Raw genomic sequence first — 17904 nt, forward strand, 5'->3', positions numbered from 1 at the left:
TATCAAGAGATATTCGTAGGATGTAATCCAGTACAATGACAAAAAGGAACGGCGCTAATGTGTCGCCCTGGAGTACACCAGCGGTTACTTCGAAGGGACTTGTTTCGCTGTCAGGGGTGATCGCTGAGGCAGTAGACAAGTATTGATGTAAAGTGACTTAATAGCATCAGTAATAGGTAGAGGAATCCCGTACAGTGGAAGTATCTCAAACATGGTATTTCTATTTATAGAGTCAAAGGCCTTGCGAAAGTCAACAAACAGCAATACCAGGTCCTTATCACACCTTCTCATTTCTTCTATGATCCGTCGGATTGACAGTATTTGCGAGATGGTGGACCTATTTCTTCTAAACCCATTTTGGTTTTTCCTCAAGACTGGGTCAACTGCTGGCACAAGGCGATTAAACAGAAGGTTTTTTTTTTAAATCATTATTGCATATTCATGCCCGAAGGCTAAATGAACAGAGGGACCACGTGGTCTTATGGATGCAAAGGCAAAACTAAACTTATACAGTGATTTTAAACTAGATCAAACTAGGCTAGATGGAAAGAGAACTAAGACACTATGTGTCACAACAGTTAACATATACTATCGCTAATGGCTGCATCTAACATGCTCTTCTCTCTTTTTGAAACAGATGGAGTTATATTTACATGTTGCGTTAATCGCATGATCGTTCGTGCTTTGTCTATCTGTATAGTATTGGATAAGGATTGGCGTTCAAATTCATATAATGTACAATCTAGTAAAAATGTGTCTCGTCATCAAGATATAAATGGTCACAGAATTTACATGTTCTATCGGAGTACTGTTATGCCTGCCGGATTCTATATGTAACAGATGGTCACTTATGCTATGCGATGTTCAAAGCTTATTCAAAGTTTATCTATTGTAAACCTTGGCCGCAATGGGAATAAGTGTGATTCCACGGTAATTTGCAGTTGAATTGAGGTCTCCTTTCTTGGGGACTGGTATGATTCCAACCTTAAGCCATGTTGAGAGGGGTTTGTGAGTTAGAAAAGTATTGTTGCAAAGATGTAGAAGTAAATCATGAAACCATGAACGGGTCCTTCCATATGATGGTAGGAATGTTATCGAGTCCAGGGGTTTTATTACTAGAAAAGGAATAATAAGCTACTATCTGGATGGTACATATTCACATTAGTCATTACATACCTAATCTGTAACCAGAGCACTTCTAAAAAATATAACTTTTGATGAGTATGATTGTATTTGATCAATCGTTAACAGGCAATACCTAGCATAGACTGGAAGCAAAACATCACTCAGGACCGGTTGACTCCTACAGCCCTCACCCTCCCAGTAACATATGAAAAACAACTACTTTTGGAGGAAGTCGTACACTAACAGAACAAGAAACAAAACTTTGCAAGAATTCCTCTAATATTCAATAATGCATCTATAAATGTTATGAATTTCAAGCAAAGAATATACACTTCTGAGAATTACAGTTTTTTTTGCGCTCTTAAACATCTTATTACTTTCAGGTCACCGAAGAACTGAAATCTAAATGTACATCCGCTTCGCTCCTATTTGATTTAAGCCCAGACATTGGTTTGAAAATAAACTTTTGCGTTTTTCGTTACATTGAAGCATTTTGCAAATATGCAAAACCAGCAAAAAGGATTTTGAAGGATCTTGACCGTAAACAACAGATTTTGCTTTGTTGATCCTTTTAGAAAATTGTTCTTATATGTAGCGTTAAGACCAGAAATCAAATAATCATGTAGTTTACATTAGCTCCAGATCCTTTTTCTGATTTTCAAAGAATTTTTAGGTTTCAGTTTGTCCGAATATGGTGTAGCGTTGCATAAAGTTCCTACAATTATAAATGTTCTTGCCACTTTGATTAAGTAACTTGATTTAATGCCAATTTTATCTTATCTTCATATTTCTCTCTTTCTCTGTTACGGACGTATTATGTAAATCCTTATTTCAAGGTCCGTGTTCATTCATATTCGATGTAACTTTTTCTTCTGAATCTATTCTTAAACAGCACAAAATTTAAACATAAATGCAGGTTTGCGTACGCAAAGAAATATGTTAGAATACGAAATATTTGGTATGATTCGCGCTTGATTTGCATATGCTATATATGACATCTATGCCATAAATGCCTGTTTTACTTACTTAGTACCTGACTTAGCGGGGAAGAAACGTTAAAATGCCTATTTAACACGTAAGCGTAGTTTTAGATCTGCTCTAGAGATTGGTGAGGATGGTAAGCATGGTTTTTAGAGATCTGCTCTGGAGATTGTGTGGATGATAAACGTGTTTTTTTAGATCTGCTCTTGAGATTGGTGCGGATGGTATACGTGGTTTTTAGATCTGCTCTGGAGATTGGTGAGGATGGTAAGCATGGTTTTTAGAGATCTGCTCTGGAGATTGGTGTGGATGATAAACGTGGTTTTAAGATCTGCCCTGGAGATTGGTGTGGATGATTAACGTGGTTTTTAGATCTGCTCTGGAGATTGGTGTGGATGGTATACGTGGTTTTTAGATCTGCTCTGGAGATTGGTGCGGATGGTATACGTGGTTTTTAGATCTGCTCTGGAGATTGGTGTAGATGGCAGGTGTGATTTTTAGATCTGCTCTGGAGATTGGTGTAGATGGCAGGCGTGGTTTTTAGACCTGCTCTGTAGATTGGTGTGCATGATAAACGTGTTTTTTTAGATCTGCTCTTGAGATTTGTGTGGCTGGTATACGTGGTTTTTAGATCTGCCCTGGAGATTGGTCCGGATGGTAGGCGTGGTTTTTAGATCTGCTCTGGAAGTTGGTGTGGATGGTAGGCGTGGTTCCAGATCTCGAAGAGGCAGGCAGCGCTGTGAAAGCGGTAGAAGATGAGGAGCGGCAGAGCAATGTGGGTAAGGAGAATCCAGGCCACGTTGTCATAGAACTGCTCCTGTGATACAAACAAATGAAAAAGATATATGTATATTCATATACGTTTGGAAAGATAGAAAATCCCGAATTCTCTATGATAACACAAAACTAATTGCACCCTAGGGGAACCTTGAGATAATGGTGGTTTTTTTTAAGACAGGTAAAGGATTCAGAACGATATTCTTACGTGTAATTCTAGTCATCAATGTGCCACCATGTATAAGGTTTAAACCTCTGCTTCCTTTACGTGGCTCAGTTTGTGGAACAGAGAGGGGGGATACAAACTGAGCCATGTTTGGAGCGGCATTCTTGCTGCTGCAGCGCCACCTACATCGCTATAAGTAGCAGCAAGAAACAGACCCAGCCATTCTTACCCCGATAATGGTGTCTGATAGACAAAGAAACGTTGGAAGTGAGCACAATTCTGATTGTGCCTTTTAAGAATCTTACTAAATGGGTGAACATTAGCCTTTCAACTCTTACCTGCACTGTGAGCGTGTCCGGGATGTAGAGTGTAGACACGGACACCAGCCACAGCGTTACGTTCAACACGAACAAGAACATCACCAGCTGTCTGCTACCTTTCCGAATCGTCCCCCTCTCTGGTCCGCTCTTTTCGCGAACGAATCTTTTCCTTCCTCCGCCATTATCTTCTTGGTCTTCCCCGTATCCCTTCGTCTTGCTCACCCTGCGATCATCGCTCTTTGGCTGCGGAAGTGACACTTTGAGACACGGACCACAACGTACATAATTATAAGAACGACCTTCTGGTCCGTCACAGTCTTCCACGATTGTCGGAATCTCTACTCTGCCCGACTGAGCTGTATCAATACCTTGCCGCACAGGCAAAACGCCTCGTTGCGGAACGACATCGTGAATCACCTCTCCATTTGCCTGCCGTGGTGTTGAATATGACACTAGATCCATCCCCACAGCTTTAGACCTCCTGTTTGCCTCTCCTGGTGTTGAAAACGACACTCGACCCGTCTCCACAGCTTTAGATGCCCGGTTAGTCAGTCTTGGAGTCTGCACAGCTTTCGATACCCGGTTAAGCAGTCCTGGTGTCTCCACAGCTTTACACTCTTCGCTCTTAAGCACCGATGTCCGGTTGAGTCCGTCAAAGATGAAGACAGTCTGCAGTGATGTTTCCAGGATGGTAGACGCCATCCGCCACGTCAGCATCGTGTCTGACCAGTTGTGGTGGGTTGCCATGATTCCCGAGATCAGGCTCAACACAGCCAACAGGAAGACGCCAAACAGCGCGACGGACAGCAGGGCTTTATCCAGAACGGCGCCGCTGTGCTGCTCGCTGCGGTGTGAGCGCAGGTAGCGCCAGGCCAGTACTGTGACTACGATCCCGATGATGTTGCACATCAAAATGGTTATTTGGTAAGCTATGGAGGCGGCCAAGTGGTCCATCGCACCGAAAGAGAATCCGTAGATAATTATAGTGGTGAGGACAGCCGCGAGGACGATAACTCCGGCCACCAGACCTTTACACGAGGACATGCAGTAGTGAGATGTATCCGACAGGACTTTCCACAGCCGTGTTGGCGTCTTTCCGTATGCCTGAAAGGTGCACAAAAGTTGTTTTAGATGTAGAGAATTCACATTCGGACATCAGACATACGTCTCTATGCTAGCAACTTGGTTCAGAATCTTGATGCTACCGTACTTCAACATTGAAATCATTGAACATGTTTGACTTCGATTCGGTAGTTACACATTTTAATTCCTTAAATCTTTTATTAACGGTGCTGCAAAGTTAAATAGTTCTTTTTGTAAATATCTAGACCAAACATCAGCAATAGTAATTTAGAAGGCAACAATAAGCATAATGAAAATAAGTTCAAAACTGTACCTGTTCTTATATCACTACAATTATACGTTTTTTTCAACTATGACAACTTATAAATAGACAAAATTTAGAAGTTGGTATCGACCCCACCTCCGTTTAAGAATTCAAGACAGTGAATCACCTGTTCTTTGATATCAGCAATAGCGATTGCAAAAGCAGCCGCAGCGATGAGGCTCTCCTCTATGGTGCATGGGTACATCATGGGGGACATGTACTTCATCAGGTGCTGCAGGTACACTGGCTGGCAGAGGTGAGCCAGGTCAACTTCGTCTGCACCTGAAAATCATTTACAAAGCACTGTAATAATCGCCATCATCCTGACAATTAAGAAAGTATTGGAGGAGGAGGCCGCTCTAAAGGAGTACAACTTGTTAGCCACCTGCTAGATAGAGATGCATGGTCGTATATCGTTAATGGCACTTCATTTGAGGATTAACTGAACTGAACTGATCACTACCCTTAGCATCGCCATATTCATCACATTATAATAACTAATATTCACCACCATCAACGTCGTCAACATAAATCACAATGGTGGTCACCAACCATATCACCATATATCGTCAACATCATCATCACCATCAATATAATTCTCACTACACCATCATCACCATTAGAAGCAGCACTGTTGTAAGCAAAGTTGGCAGCACCAACATCAGCACCAGCATCATTATAATCATTACTATAATCATCACTGACATTATGATCATCGCTATCATCATCATTACCATCGCTATTACCCTAGGAAACATGATCATTATCATCGTGTAACGTAGTCCATCTTTTCTGGTTCATGAACACCGTGCGTACATATCATCATTACCATCATTAACAGTCATCATCATCAACGGCATTTGCTCGTGACCGAGCATTAAGTTCATGTCAGACCAGCCTTAGTAACTGTTTGTGGTTGATGGTGTCTCAAGCCCTGGGCAGTACGGGAAAGTCTGGAACACACTAGGTTGTCAGCGAGGGAGAAGGAGCTGCTCTCCACCGTTATTATCAACATAATCATCAGTATCATTACCATCATCATCACCATCAACATTCTCATAATAATCCCCATCATCATCATCACCATACCGCAGTGTGTAATGTGGTAGCCTCCTTCATCGGCGTCTCTGGGGGCCTTGGTGGTTTTTTTTTTATCCGCAATTGTATACAAGGAATACGCCGGGAAAGAAATATATACCGGGAAGCTTGTATGGGAAGTGCTGGGGGCCCGTACAAGCTTCTCGGTATATTCCTTTCCCGGCGTCAGTTCAGTTCAGTTCATCCTCGGAGAGGGGACACCATCGTCTCCACATGTTCCTGTCCAGCATGATCGAACGGAGCTCTCCGGCCTGCAGACCCGTGTCCTCGAGCATCAGCTTCCTGAGTGTGGCCGAAGGGCGGCCACGCCTGCGCGGCTCTCCTGGTTCCTAAAGCAGGACCTCTCCTGCCATTTCCTCATGGCGCACCACGTGCCCTACCAAACGCAATTTTCGGCTGCGGACAACCGCCGATATTCCACGGCGTATTCCCGATTAAAAATTGGGAATCCCCCTCCTCCCCCAAAAAAACTCCCAGAGACGCCGGTGAAGGAAGCTAGTAATGCCGACCATCTCACCTGAGTCATGAGTATCGTGTGAGACGTGCAGCATCCTCTCGTGCCCCTCCTCCGCCACCACGGTCTGGTTGAGCCGGTGTTCCAGCGCCTCCACGGTTTCGTGCACCACGGTGTTCACCCACACGCACAGGTTGGTGGCCACGCAGTGCATCAATCCAAGTACGTAGAACCACGACTGCCAGCCATGAGGCTGATGATTCATCTGAACGATGGTATGTATGAAAAAAATGCGTCGTATTGAGCAAGCAGTTTCTCTGGACTTGGACTAGTGACTAGAAAGAATGGTCGGGACAAATAGTCCGCCAGCTGACAACCCAAGCCGTAGACAGACGAAGGTAGAAAACTTATGTTGATGGCATTGCTGCCCCTACGGCCGGTGAGGCTATGGGACCGGTGAGCTGAAGTGAGTTTCTCTTAAAGTGTTTGTGCCACTAATGTCATTCATTTGTATACAAAAGTTCTGAATATAACATTCAACTGTTTTTCAACCATTGCAATTATTACTCGCTGAAGAACGAGGCAGAACTGCATCCATTTGATGTTATAGATCATCGATCTTGAGCTTACAGATCATACTTCGAGTTCATGATTCCTTCCACCAGATTAGCAAACAAAATCACATCGTCGGCTTCAAAGTGAATATTTCTTAGGAAATTGTCATCGCAACTCGCAAAGATGTAATAGCTTTCAACTGCATGTAATTTCGGTGACTTTGCAGGGTTTGCAACTGAAAATAACTTTCACCAAGTTCCATCTGGGAAATCAAGTTTGATTACTAGTACTTGACAACAGAATTGAAGACTCGATGTCCCCTCAAACTGTTAAATTCAAATGTTTGAAATCCTTCTACGAGGATGCATGAAATGAACTGCAATGAGTCTTAATTTGCATAATTGGTATATAAATGCTTTATATATCTATTCCTATTACCTCAAAGGTTAGAAGAATGTACATCTGCATCAGACAGAAGAAGATCCAGCCGACAGGGCTCAGCAGTGACGTCATCTCCACGTGATAACAGCCAGGCATCGTGCTATACTCAGCATAGAGAGCGACTTCCAGGGCAGCTTTTATAACGCTGATCAAACCGAAACCTGCATATAGCAGAGAAGAAAGAACATACCCTTGACTGCAAGTAATATATACTAACTACATGTACTCTAGAAACTGTAGAACATAAATACAACAACAACCGACCTAACAAACAAAGTATATTGTTTCTGTTCTTTTATATCTTCTTCTTTGACATTGGAATTGGCTTCGGCATTCTAGGTATACTTAAGAATTTGTTTACCGATTTTCTTTACACTTTGCAGAATATTTGCAGCTGGTTACTAACATCGACTATCATAATTCCACTAGGTGCCATAATACCGCCACCTTTAAAAACGTTAGAATAGAGGTTTTCGCAAGATTGTTTTAAACACCGAATGTTGAATATCCTAAATGTAATACAATTCAGATATTAAGGTGTTGAAGACAATCTTGAGAAGGCCTCTATAGCAATGTTTTTTGAGGTGGCGGTATATTGGCACCTGGTGGAATTATGCGAATGTATGTTACGTTTGTATCGGTGGAATGGCCGAGTGATTAGAGTGGTCGCCTTACATTTTTTAGGTGAGTGCAATTCCCTGCCTATGATTTGAATCTTAGTCTACAAAATTGTTAGGAAACGTATAAAAAAATGCTGCACGGGAATGTCATACATTTTATCAAATAAGCATACCCTAACATAAATGACTTCTTACCGACCAAACCGCACTTCAGAAAGATGCTAAGGTCGTCCTTTTTCCCCTCGACTGGACAGCGGCCATGTTTGCATCCAGAGACGAACACTGCCAATAACCAAGCAAACCCCACAGTGTATAGATAGCAGAAAAATCCCTATGGAAAGATAGAAAATCGTTAGCATGGGCACCTTTTTCGGAAACCGAGCGCGTGCCGGTGACGTCACAGCTCAGATTAGAAAGTCAAAAGGCTACAGAACATATTAGTTTGCCGTGTTTGAAAACCGCTATCTTCTATGATTTCTTTCGCGTCAGTCACCTAGTGGTCTTTATCTATAGAAATCCACAAGTGCTGAAAACTGTTTTCTGCTACCAAAAGCCGCCATGTTGAATTCAAGATGGCACCCGGTTTCCGGGAACTCACAATCATGCTAATAATCTCATAATTCATTGCCTTGTTTGTTTTTTTCGTTCATGTGGCGTTAACTAAACACAGGCATGTGGAGCTATGTACAGGTAAATCAAGTCATGTTATTTGGATATTATCCACCTTTTGATGTCCACTATGTCGGTCGCTTGATGATGTCATAGTGACATCATTGCCAACACTAAATAATGGAAGCTGTCGAGACTCTCCTGAGACGAAAAGAGCCGAAGGGTGTAACTCACTTCAACTCGTGGCTTGACCAGGTGATCGCTGATGAACTCGCTGATTGGCAGAACGGTCCCCACCACCACCAGCAGCATCCCGTACAGACCACAGAACCCCAGAGCGTAGTACGTCACGTGGTCCATCCGGCCCGTACCCACTACCGATGGACGTCTGAAATAATCGATCTATTTAAACCTTTCCCACGCAGATTTACGTCAAAATACAGTATCTTAACGATTTTTTTAGAAACTATTATTTCAATTTTGAAACCCGACAAGAAGATCTATTGAGGACAGGAAGACAGTCTCCAAAGAGCATAAAAATGTTCACATATTCATATATAAGAGTTTGCATAAACTGTGTCAGGGAGGTCTCCGTCGATGTGGACAGTACGGCTACCCATAGTTTACGTTCGTCGGATTATACCGGTCGGCGGGTTGAGTCATGATAAGGTATGTGATACTGGGGTGTTTGAATACTCCTTTGTTGTGTAGACATGCTATTCAACTATAAATGCATTGTAACGTTTCAGAGACGCATTAGAGATACGGTGAATATATAAAAATTAAACATCTCTCAGTAAATCAAGATAAATAAATCTATAAATTAGTAAATAAAAGATATAGTTTCCTGACCTGATATTGATTCTTTCTTAAATTTCAACGATTAATGAAATACATTCATGTAACGACATGTTTCTGTAGAATAATATGATTCCAGTGCCAACTTTCAATAAATGTATTGGCGACGAAATAACAATATCATTTTTCTCTTCAGAATGTTCTGGTTCATCTTTACCGCCATAAGGGTCGAGGTTAGCATTTGCTGCGTAGACATCGATGCTGTTTTTATCTGGGATGAACGTTCTGGCACGTAGATGCAGGTTTTCCACGGTCACCCCCGAAACGGCACGCACAGTCGAACATGCTACACTATACCCAGTCACGAAGGTATGCAACAGTTAATCAAAAAACAACATCTCTTTCCAGGGTCGCGTCATAACATGTATAATTACATCATGTCATATAGTAGTATACTACATTCGGAATGCGAAATGTCGGTCGTTTCTATAAAATGTGATACGAGTTGTGCCGACTGAATCGTCCTACTACATCAATCAAATTTGTATCAATATTACTGACAAGTACTAGTATTCACGAAGGGTGGAGGTGATATATCTGATATACCATAACGTGACATAGCATGACATATCATGCTAAAATAGGACCATCTGTTACAACCTCTGATCGGGCCGTATTGTCCCCCCATATTTGATAATAAGTACCATTTTACGGGAAGCACCAGGCTTTAAAAAACAGCAACAGTGCGACAACACCACGTAATCACTAAATAACGGCAACAAGCTGGCCGTAAATTGCTCTGGGAACTAAGTCTGTGTTAGAATAAGAGGAATATGATTTGTCCCAGTAATAAGCTTAATAAGTTGCCAAGCTTTTTCGGGCATCTCATACCGGGGTGGTCGCTTACCTGAGCCGCTCTGGCTCCGACATCACAACAGGAAAAACTTTGTCCCCCATTTTTCTCACACCAACCTCTGGACTGGGACGATGTGACGGCAGATGTGCGAGTTGAATCTTGCTGGGTAGAATTTTGGTCGTACGTGACGACGGACATAGCCTGCACGGCAGGCTTCTTCGCAGGCGTTTTGATATTGCCTTTTGCTTGATAACTATGTAGAGATTTCACATCGCTTTTGTTTTGCTATTGATTTGACTTCTTTCTGCTATGTTTCCTGTGCTATCTCACGTTAAGGTTAAATTTTTGATTTCACTCGTTTGGCAGAATGATTTAATGTTATCTAAGTTAAATCTGGTTTAGTACAATCTTTATGTTACTTAAGTAATTTGGTTTCATAGAACTTTATGTATAATTATCTTATTGAAGTTAATCTTGTTTTATTGAACTTTATGTATGACTTATGTTCGGGGTTCTCTCCCAAGGGGGCGTTGAAAAACGCCGTCAGGTGATATGCTTTTACCCTGGTTGAATAAAGAATAAACAAACAAAAAAACAAAAAACATACGAAATACCGACGATGTATATCTGAAAGCGATGAGCATTAAGACGACATTAAGATGTCCTCCACGAAGCCTGCTACCGAGACTACTGATGAACTGCAGCTCGCGTCCTTACCCCCTGCTGCCAGTGGTTTCATGAAAGCATGGGGCAACGCCCGACCGGACCATGCACGTGACGCGGTGCTGAGTATTAATAAGGGCAATTTTATCACCGGGTTAACGTTACTTTGTCTTACTATAAAATTGTAAAGTTGTCTTACGTATCTGGCATTGACATGGTCAATACGTGCGGCTCATTTATTCGATAGAGAAAGTGCTACCATAGTGATGATATGTTATGCACACAGGCTGTCAATCAAGATAATGTATATATATATAGCCACACCGACCTTATGATATTTTTGTCTCAGGGTAATGGGGGGCATTACGTCCCACCTGGGCCGTGGTAACTTTCAATATGTGTAAGTTCCGGGCAGGGGGATAACTTGGGTTATCACACGAGAATCAAGACCCCGTTCACACTCAAAAAAATGAAGCGGCTTCAACGTCGAAGCCGCTTCAACGGGCAAGCCGCTTCAAAAAAATTACGTTCACACTCATTTCAGACAATCCGATTAATGGTACACAATTCCGTACCTGGACTTCAGGTACTTTTTTACAACATTGTTTGTAGGTTTTCTCAAACCCACTCTTAATAGTCTTATATCATGATCCAGAGAGAAAGCTGTTTAAAGAAGTGCTTGTTTTTTTGTGATTTTGTTTTAACTTGCTGTGTTTCCTCCCTCTTCGCGTGATAAAAAAAGCTTTGTTTGCTTCCCATTCCACTTGCCTTGACCCTACAGCGATTTTTTTTCTTTCCAGACATTATCATTGGGCACAAAAATCAGTAACGTGAGCAAACCTGTCAGTGTGGCGTGTGTTCCTGCTCCCGATACCTGGATATATAACCTCCAACAGGGGGCAAATCGGAAATTTGCATAGAATCTATCCCGCGTTGCGTTCACACTCGCGATTTCAGCCAAGCGGCTTGTTCACAAGTGTCTCAAACTACCTCCCAGGGATGGATTGCAAACGAGCCGGATCGGTGAAAATCCAAGCCGCTTGGAGCGTTCACACTCAAGAAAACGATCCGGATCAAGCGGCTTCGACGTTGAAGCCGCTTCATTTTTTTGAGTGTGAACGGGGTCTTAGTTAGGCGATTCTACCTGCACTCGAGCTGTTTCATCGGGTGATACTGAAGACGCCGCGTTGGATGTCAATTACTCTCCATTTATAAACGTTTCTGTTTTCACTGGCCTTTGCACCGCACATGTGGTTCATTGGAAGCATAGACTTTTTCACCGACGCATCCTGTGTCCTTTTTGAAATTTTGAAGTTTTTTAGGCAAAGGTTGAAGCTGTAATGTCAGGACCAAGAAGCTACTCAGGCAATGATGGATACATGCAAATATTGAGTTCACAACGCTTTTAATACAAAATCTATTCTTTGACCGCAGGTGTGGACTCCCTTATATCTAGCTAGAAATCTTTGGATACGACTGAATTAAGGACAGAGAACGCATTTCCCAAATTCAGACCGATAACAGAGTGACTGAACAAATTAAGAAAATAAAATGAAACCTAAAAGCGAAATATGGCTATTGCTCATCCTATAATTAAAGGTTTTGTAAAGAAAAACAAAGGCAATTGTTGGCTAAAAATGGAGTAACATTGTCTTATAATTACGTCATCCTTTGATTTTCTTATCTTTACAACACACATATAAAATGGCAATTGCCCCCCCCCCCCAAAAAAAAACTACGTGATAAAAGATTGGAAAATATGTAAAATTTCAACGTAAGGTAATGAGGTTAACGTCAATAAAAGATAACATACCGTAATATGACACAAGCTCCATGCTTTGACAGAAATGCAAGATATACGTTCAAGTGTAAACAGTACCCCATTCATATCCGTGTAAAAGTCCGAGTGTAAACAGTACTTCGTGTAACGTAGAGGTACAGGTTACACGTCCAAGTGTAAACAGTGCATCACACACTGTTTGTATCCGTGTTACAAGTTCGAGTGTAAACAGTACTTCGTGTAACGTAGAGATACAGGTTACCCGTTCAAGTGTAAACAGTATCCCACACACTGTTTGTATCCGTGTTACAAGTCCGAGTATAAACAGTACTTCGTGTAACGTAGAGATACAGGTTACCCGTTCAAGTGTAAACAGTATCCCACACACTGTTTATATCCGTGTTACAAGTCCGAGTGTTAACGGTACTTCGTGAAACGTTACAGAGGTGCGTGTTATACGTTCAAGTGTAAACAGTGCCCCACACACTGTTTATATCTGTGCAAAAGTCAGAGTGTAAACCATACTTCGTGTAACGTAGAGATACAAATGACACGTCCAAGTGGAGTACGGCACACACTGTTTGTATCCGCGTTACAAGTCGGAGTGTAAACGGTAGGCGTGCACCCAGATCTCGAAGAGACAGGCGGCACTGTGGAAGCGGAAGAAGATGAGGAGTGGCAGGGAGATGTGGTTGAGAAGAATCCAGGCCACCGAGTGGTAGAACTGCTCCTGAAGATAGAGAGGAGAAAAGGATAATGATTACATCGCTAATGCATACAGCCGCGTTACTTTTCTGGGAGATTCCCCAAATTGAAGGCAGCAACTTTGCAGTCCGGGTACGTAAGCGTACCACACAGCACGTTTCGACGGCGTCAAAAGTGCACAGGAAACACGCAATGACGGCTGTCCCAAGGTGCCATGTGGGGTACCCACAACGGCTGTTTCTTACGGTCTCAACATTGACAAAAGACACAAACAGTGGACTATACTCTTCTGCCGTTATCATGTGCTGACCCGCACGCTTTAACGGTTGTACGGAAACTCATGATCACCACAGCAGGTTGCAATCATATTTTTGAAATGGTAAGTTTCGTCCTTTGATTAGCGACAAGAAATTGACAGAAATTTTGTTTTATTGTTGCTAGTCATTCTGTTGCTAAAAGACATTTTCAAGTTTTTTACTGGCAGATTCAGCGAAGCAAATCATAAGTATGACATCTAAAGATTATAAGAAGTGGAAAAGTTGATAGTTTTGGTGTTGTTTTTATCTATTTTCCGCAGTCCTATTATGTCGAAAACAGATCGGAAAGCCATCAAGACAATGATTTGCCCGACAGTAGCCGGCTCTAAGATACATCAATCGACTGTACATCACAAGAGAAATATTTTTCTTTTTCTGTGGAAACAGGTCTAGATCACCTACCTGTATATTGTAGGTATCCGGAACGTAGAGTGTAGACACGGCCACGAGCCACAGCGTCACATTCAACACGAACAGTAACATCACCAGCTGCCGGCTCCGCTTCTTGGCTAGCCTGCCGTCCTCGACAGACGCCCGCCGACGGACTCCCTCGCGCGTCGTTCCGAAAAGCTCCACCTGCTGCGAGTCGTGCGCCGCCTCGCGGCTGTTCTGAGAAGCGCAGGTGGTGTAGACGGTGGACATAAAGGCGCTGCAGTCGATAGCCCGGATGTTGCTGCTGCCACGTGACCCTCCGTGAACCTCGCTGTCAGTCACAGATTGGTCGCTAGGCAACCCCGGGTCGTCAACGTTATTAACACTCTGTGACTGGTTGATCTTCTGATCTTCTCCTACCGAAACTACCATGGGCGACAACTCACATTTGTCGCCCTGACGGGCCCACGGCGTTCGGTTCAGCCCGTCGAAGACGAACAGAGTCTGCAAGCCGGCTTCCAGGATGAGGATGGCGGAACGCCACGCCAACAGCTGGTCAGACGTGGTATGCAAGTCTGCCAACACTCCGGCGATCAGCCCCAGTACACCGAGAAAAAGAACTCCTCCCATCGACACGGTCAGCAAAACCTACAAGAAAACACATAACGAGATATCAAAACCTTACGTTCGACTGCAGTACTGTAACAAACAGCTTAGAGACTCCAAAGGTTAATCAAGACCTACGTTACCCACATATGATTAAAATCAATCCAGGCGTTTTACACACGTACAGAACATACATACAAACGCTACCAAAAACTTCTTTACGAAGGTAATAATTATAGTAGCTAAATTGTTTTGCAATATTACGTAGAATATTCACGGACTCTTCGGCTTTTATAACAGCCTTCCTAAGACTGGAATAATCCATCACCTGAGCCACGTGACGTCAGCAGTTTATCAAAAGTGGCAAGAAGTTTATCTCGCCCCCCAGTGAGTATCAATCACCACGAGTACCTACCAGTGTAAAATACTATTCTAGAATGTTAACCGTTTACAACGATCTAGATTGAAAAGGCACGATGGTAAAATACCTTGTCTAGCATGGCCTTCCTCTTCTGATCGCTGCGATGTTGCCTGAGGTAGTACCAGGCAGATATCGTACATACGATACACAGGATGTGGATGGCGAACACCACGATCTGGTAGGCAAGGGACGTCGCCTCGTGGTCTAGACTGGGTCCGTGGAGAGAAAAAGCGAACACGGCCACCACAGAGATCATGGCGACGAGAACCACCACCCCTGCGATCAGCCCCTTACAGGAAGACATGCAGAAGAAACCCGGAGAGTTTGACGTCGTCTTGTGACGTCTGGGCACCGTCTTGCCCAGGGCGTGGTTCTTAATCTGGATGAGGGTGATGGCGAAGGCAGCGGCGGCAATGAGGCTCTCCTCTACCGTACAGGGGAACAGCAGGGGCGACAACATCTGTTTCAATTCCTGCAGGTACACATCCGGGCACTCGTGTTCAGAACTTGTGTTTCCGGTATCTAGTGAAGAAAGGGATATTGAGGATGATAGGTCAGAGGTCAAGGTCAAAGCAAGGTTACTCACAATACGACGGACTGATCACTACATGTTATAAAGGTCTTTCGGAAGTTGAACTTAAAGACCTCTATTTTAATGTTTCACAATGTTGTTTGAAGAAGTTTGAGTGCCTATATATTATATGCTTAATAAACCTTTGTTATGGTCATTGTTCAAATATATTTGAGACAAAGAACTTAAAACCATTTTTAAATTCTTTGCGGATTTCCTACGTGACCTGTATTGGTTGGATGTACTACACGTTTGCCTTGAACCAGGCTTGTTCCAGTGAATCCAATCACATATTCTAAATGGGGAACTGCTCGCTGTGTTTTATGATTACTTTAAATCACTTTATTTTAAACAGAATAATGATTGTTGTCTTGCTCGTCTACCGCTTTGTTGTAACCGCCAACTTAAAACTTTCTCGAACATTCCATTTTCTGCCCATAACAAAATTAAATCCCTGCGAACATTTCTGTTGTACTGTGCCTAGGAATGACACCCCTCTGTGATGACGCCTACCGCATCCAGTTCATATGCCAACGTGTGCTCCATTTGCCATGTACGGTGTGTTTAATCCACAAGGGTGCTGGATGAAAGCCCCATGCATGTGAAGAGCCTACCGAAACACCCACCGATATGTTGGATGAGTTTGCTGACGGCCTTCTCGTGCCCCTCCTCCGCCACCACGGTCTGGTTGAGCCGGTGTTCCAGCGCCTCCACGGTCTCGTGCACCACGGTGTTCACCCACACGCACAGGTTGGTGGCCACGCAGTGCATCAACCCTAACACGTAGAACCACGACCGCCACCCACAAGGTTGCTCGGACAACTGTAAAATGAAAAAAAATATCATTTTACAAATAGAAAAATCAAAATAGAGCATCATCTCGAACATATGACATGCCAAACTACACGCAAATGCAGCTTAGGCAATATGAAATACAGCTGCGAACAGCATGGACACCCCAACTACAATACTCTCTCAGGAAGTAATTCTCCTTTCCGGAGTAAAAAGCATCAGATCATACCATTTCCAACGCTTTCAAGTCTGTATAAAGTATCGGTCCTGGCGTTTTCGACTTGCGACCCATGCTTCTTGCAGAGAAAGCTATGGCCAACCGCCAATCAGATACGCCTCTCGTGTTGTTGGAGGACAATGATGAGACAATCACCTTTCATCATGCATGGTCGAAGACGGCGATTTGAATGGCTGGTGACCGGTGATGACTATCCAACGCTAACGCAGCTGGAAGGATGACTCTCAAGCCGATACGCTTGGGTCTTGCTTGATATATACAAGCATGGCAAAAAGTATGTTTTTAACGAGGTTGCTGAATACTATTAGATTCTCTTCAAGTGATGTTTCAGGACAACTGCAGACGCCTCCATTTTTGTGGAGTACGGTATATGGATGCAAGATGACGACATGCCATACGAGGCGCACATATTATAATCTAAAAAGTAAGCAATTACTCGTAGTCTGATAATCTCTAATGTGCAGAATAAAAAATGCAATCATGTACAATGATGTTAAAGACAATGAAAAAATGGTTTTAAACAGCATGAACTCACACGCATGCGCTGACCAGTACTGTACCTTTACCTGGAAGGTGAGCAGGATGTACATTTGCATCAGGCAGAAAAACATCCAACCTAGGGGGCGGATGAATGACGTCAGAGATACGTCATAACATCCGGGTGTTGTTTGGTACTCAGCGTAGATCGCAACATCGATGGCGGACTGGAGCACACTGAGAATGCCGAAACCTGGGAGAGACGGAAATTTTAAAATTACAAAAAAGTTATTCAAGTTTGATAGATAGAATAATTAAGATAAAGACCAGTGAGAGAAGACAATTCATCATACACACTTTTACAAATATTCGGTATCTAAACGTTTACTGACCCACTGAATTATGACGCGTCACAACCTACACACAAAAGCTATCTACAACCAAAATAAAGACCATAACTAGGGGTGGGTACCGGTTTTTTCTTGTTGGACCGGTCCAGAAAAACCTGACCTGAAAAAATCTGTTGACCGGATGTTGGACCGATTCGAAAATGAACAGATTATACCGGCAGCCGTTCACGTGTTTTGGGTCTTGCAAATCCAAGAAAAGAACAAGACCCAAGTAGAGGAGAGTTTATAGTCATTTTACCAGGTTTCTATAGTCAAACTTGGTCTAAAGCAGAGACAGTTTAATAGTGTTGTTTACATGAGTAGGATACGATTTTAAAACGTTCTTATTAGCGAAATGAACCATTGTTTTGGTATCTCCCATTCAC

At 42.9% G+C, this 17904-nt stretch overlaps 2 protein-coding genes across 3 annotated transcripts in view; both read right to left on the reverse strand.

Moving 5' to 3' along the window:
* On the reverse strand, window positions 1–10372 carry LOC118419582 (proton channel OtopLc-like). The gene is made up of 8 exons (XM_035826025.1): window positions 10239–10372; window positions 8768–8921; window positions 8120–8255; window positions 7302–7465; window positions 6372–6573; window positions 4884–5038; window positions 3388–4473; window positions 1–2923 (listed from the first exon to the last, which is right to left on the reverse strand). Exons 1-8 carry the CDS (start codon window positions 10286–10288, stop codon window positions 2777–2779), a joined length of 2094 nt encoding a protein of 697 aa, XP_035681918.1. The 5' UTR covers window positions 10289–10372; the 3' UTR covers window positions 1–2776.
* A 2706-nt stretch (window positions 10373–13078) lies between these two features.
* The window catches only part of LOC118419583 (proton channel OtopLc-like), a 14373-nt gene continuing 9547 nt past the window's right edge, over window positions 13079–17904 (reverse strand). Inside the window, exons 5-9 of one of the 2 annotated variants that reach the window (XM_035826027.1) lie at window positions 17219–17382; window positions 16249–16444; window positions 15119–15573; window positions 14055–14672; window positions 13079–13360 (exon numbers count right to left, since the gene is read on the reverse strand). In XM_035826027.1, the coding sequence (XP_035681920.1) occupies window positions 13223–13360; window positions 14055–14672; window positions 15119–15573; window positions 16249–16444; window positions 17219–17382 (1571 nt within the window). In that variant the 3' untranslated portion in view covers window positions 13079–13222. Of the gene's footprint in view, window positions 13361–14054; window positions 14673–15118; window positions 15574–16248; window positions 16445–17212; window positions 17383–17904 lie in introns of both variants that reach the window. The other variant, XM_035826026.1, reaches the window with a different exon arrangement.

The sequence above is a fragment of the Branchiostoma floridae genome, chromosome 7 (genome assembly GCF_000003815.2).
Source record: "Branchiostoma floridae strain S238N-H82 chromosome 7, Bfl_VNyyK, whole genome shotgun sequence".
Taxonomy (NCBI): Eukaryota; Metazoa; Chordata; class Leptocardii; order Amphioxiformes; family Branchiostomatidae; genus Branchiostoma; species Branchiostoma floridae.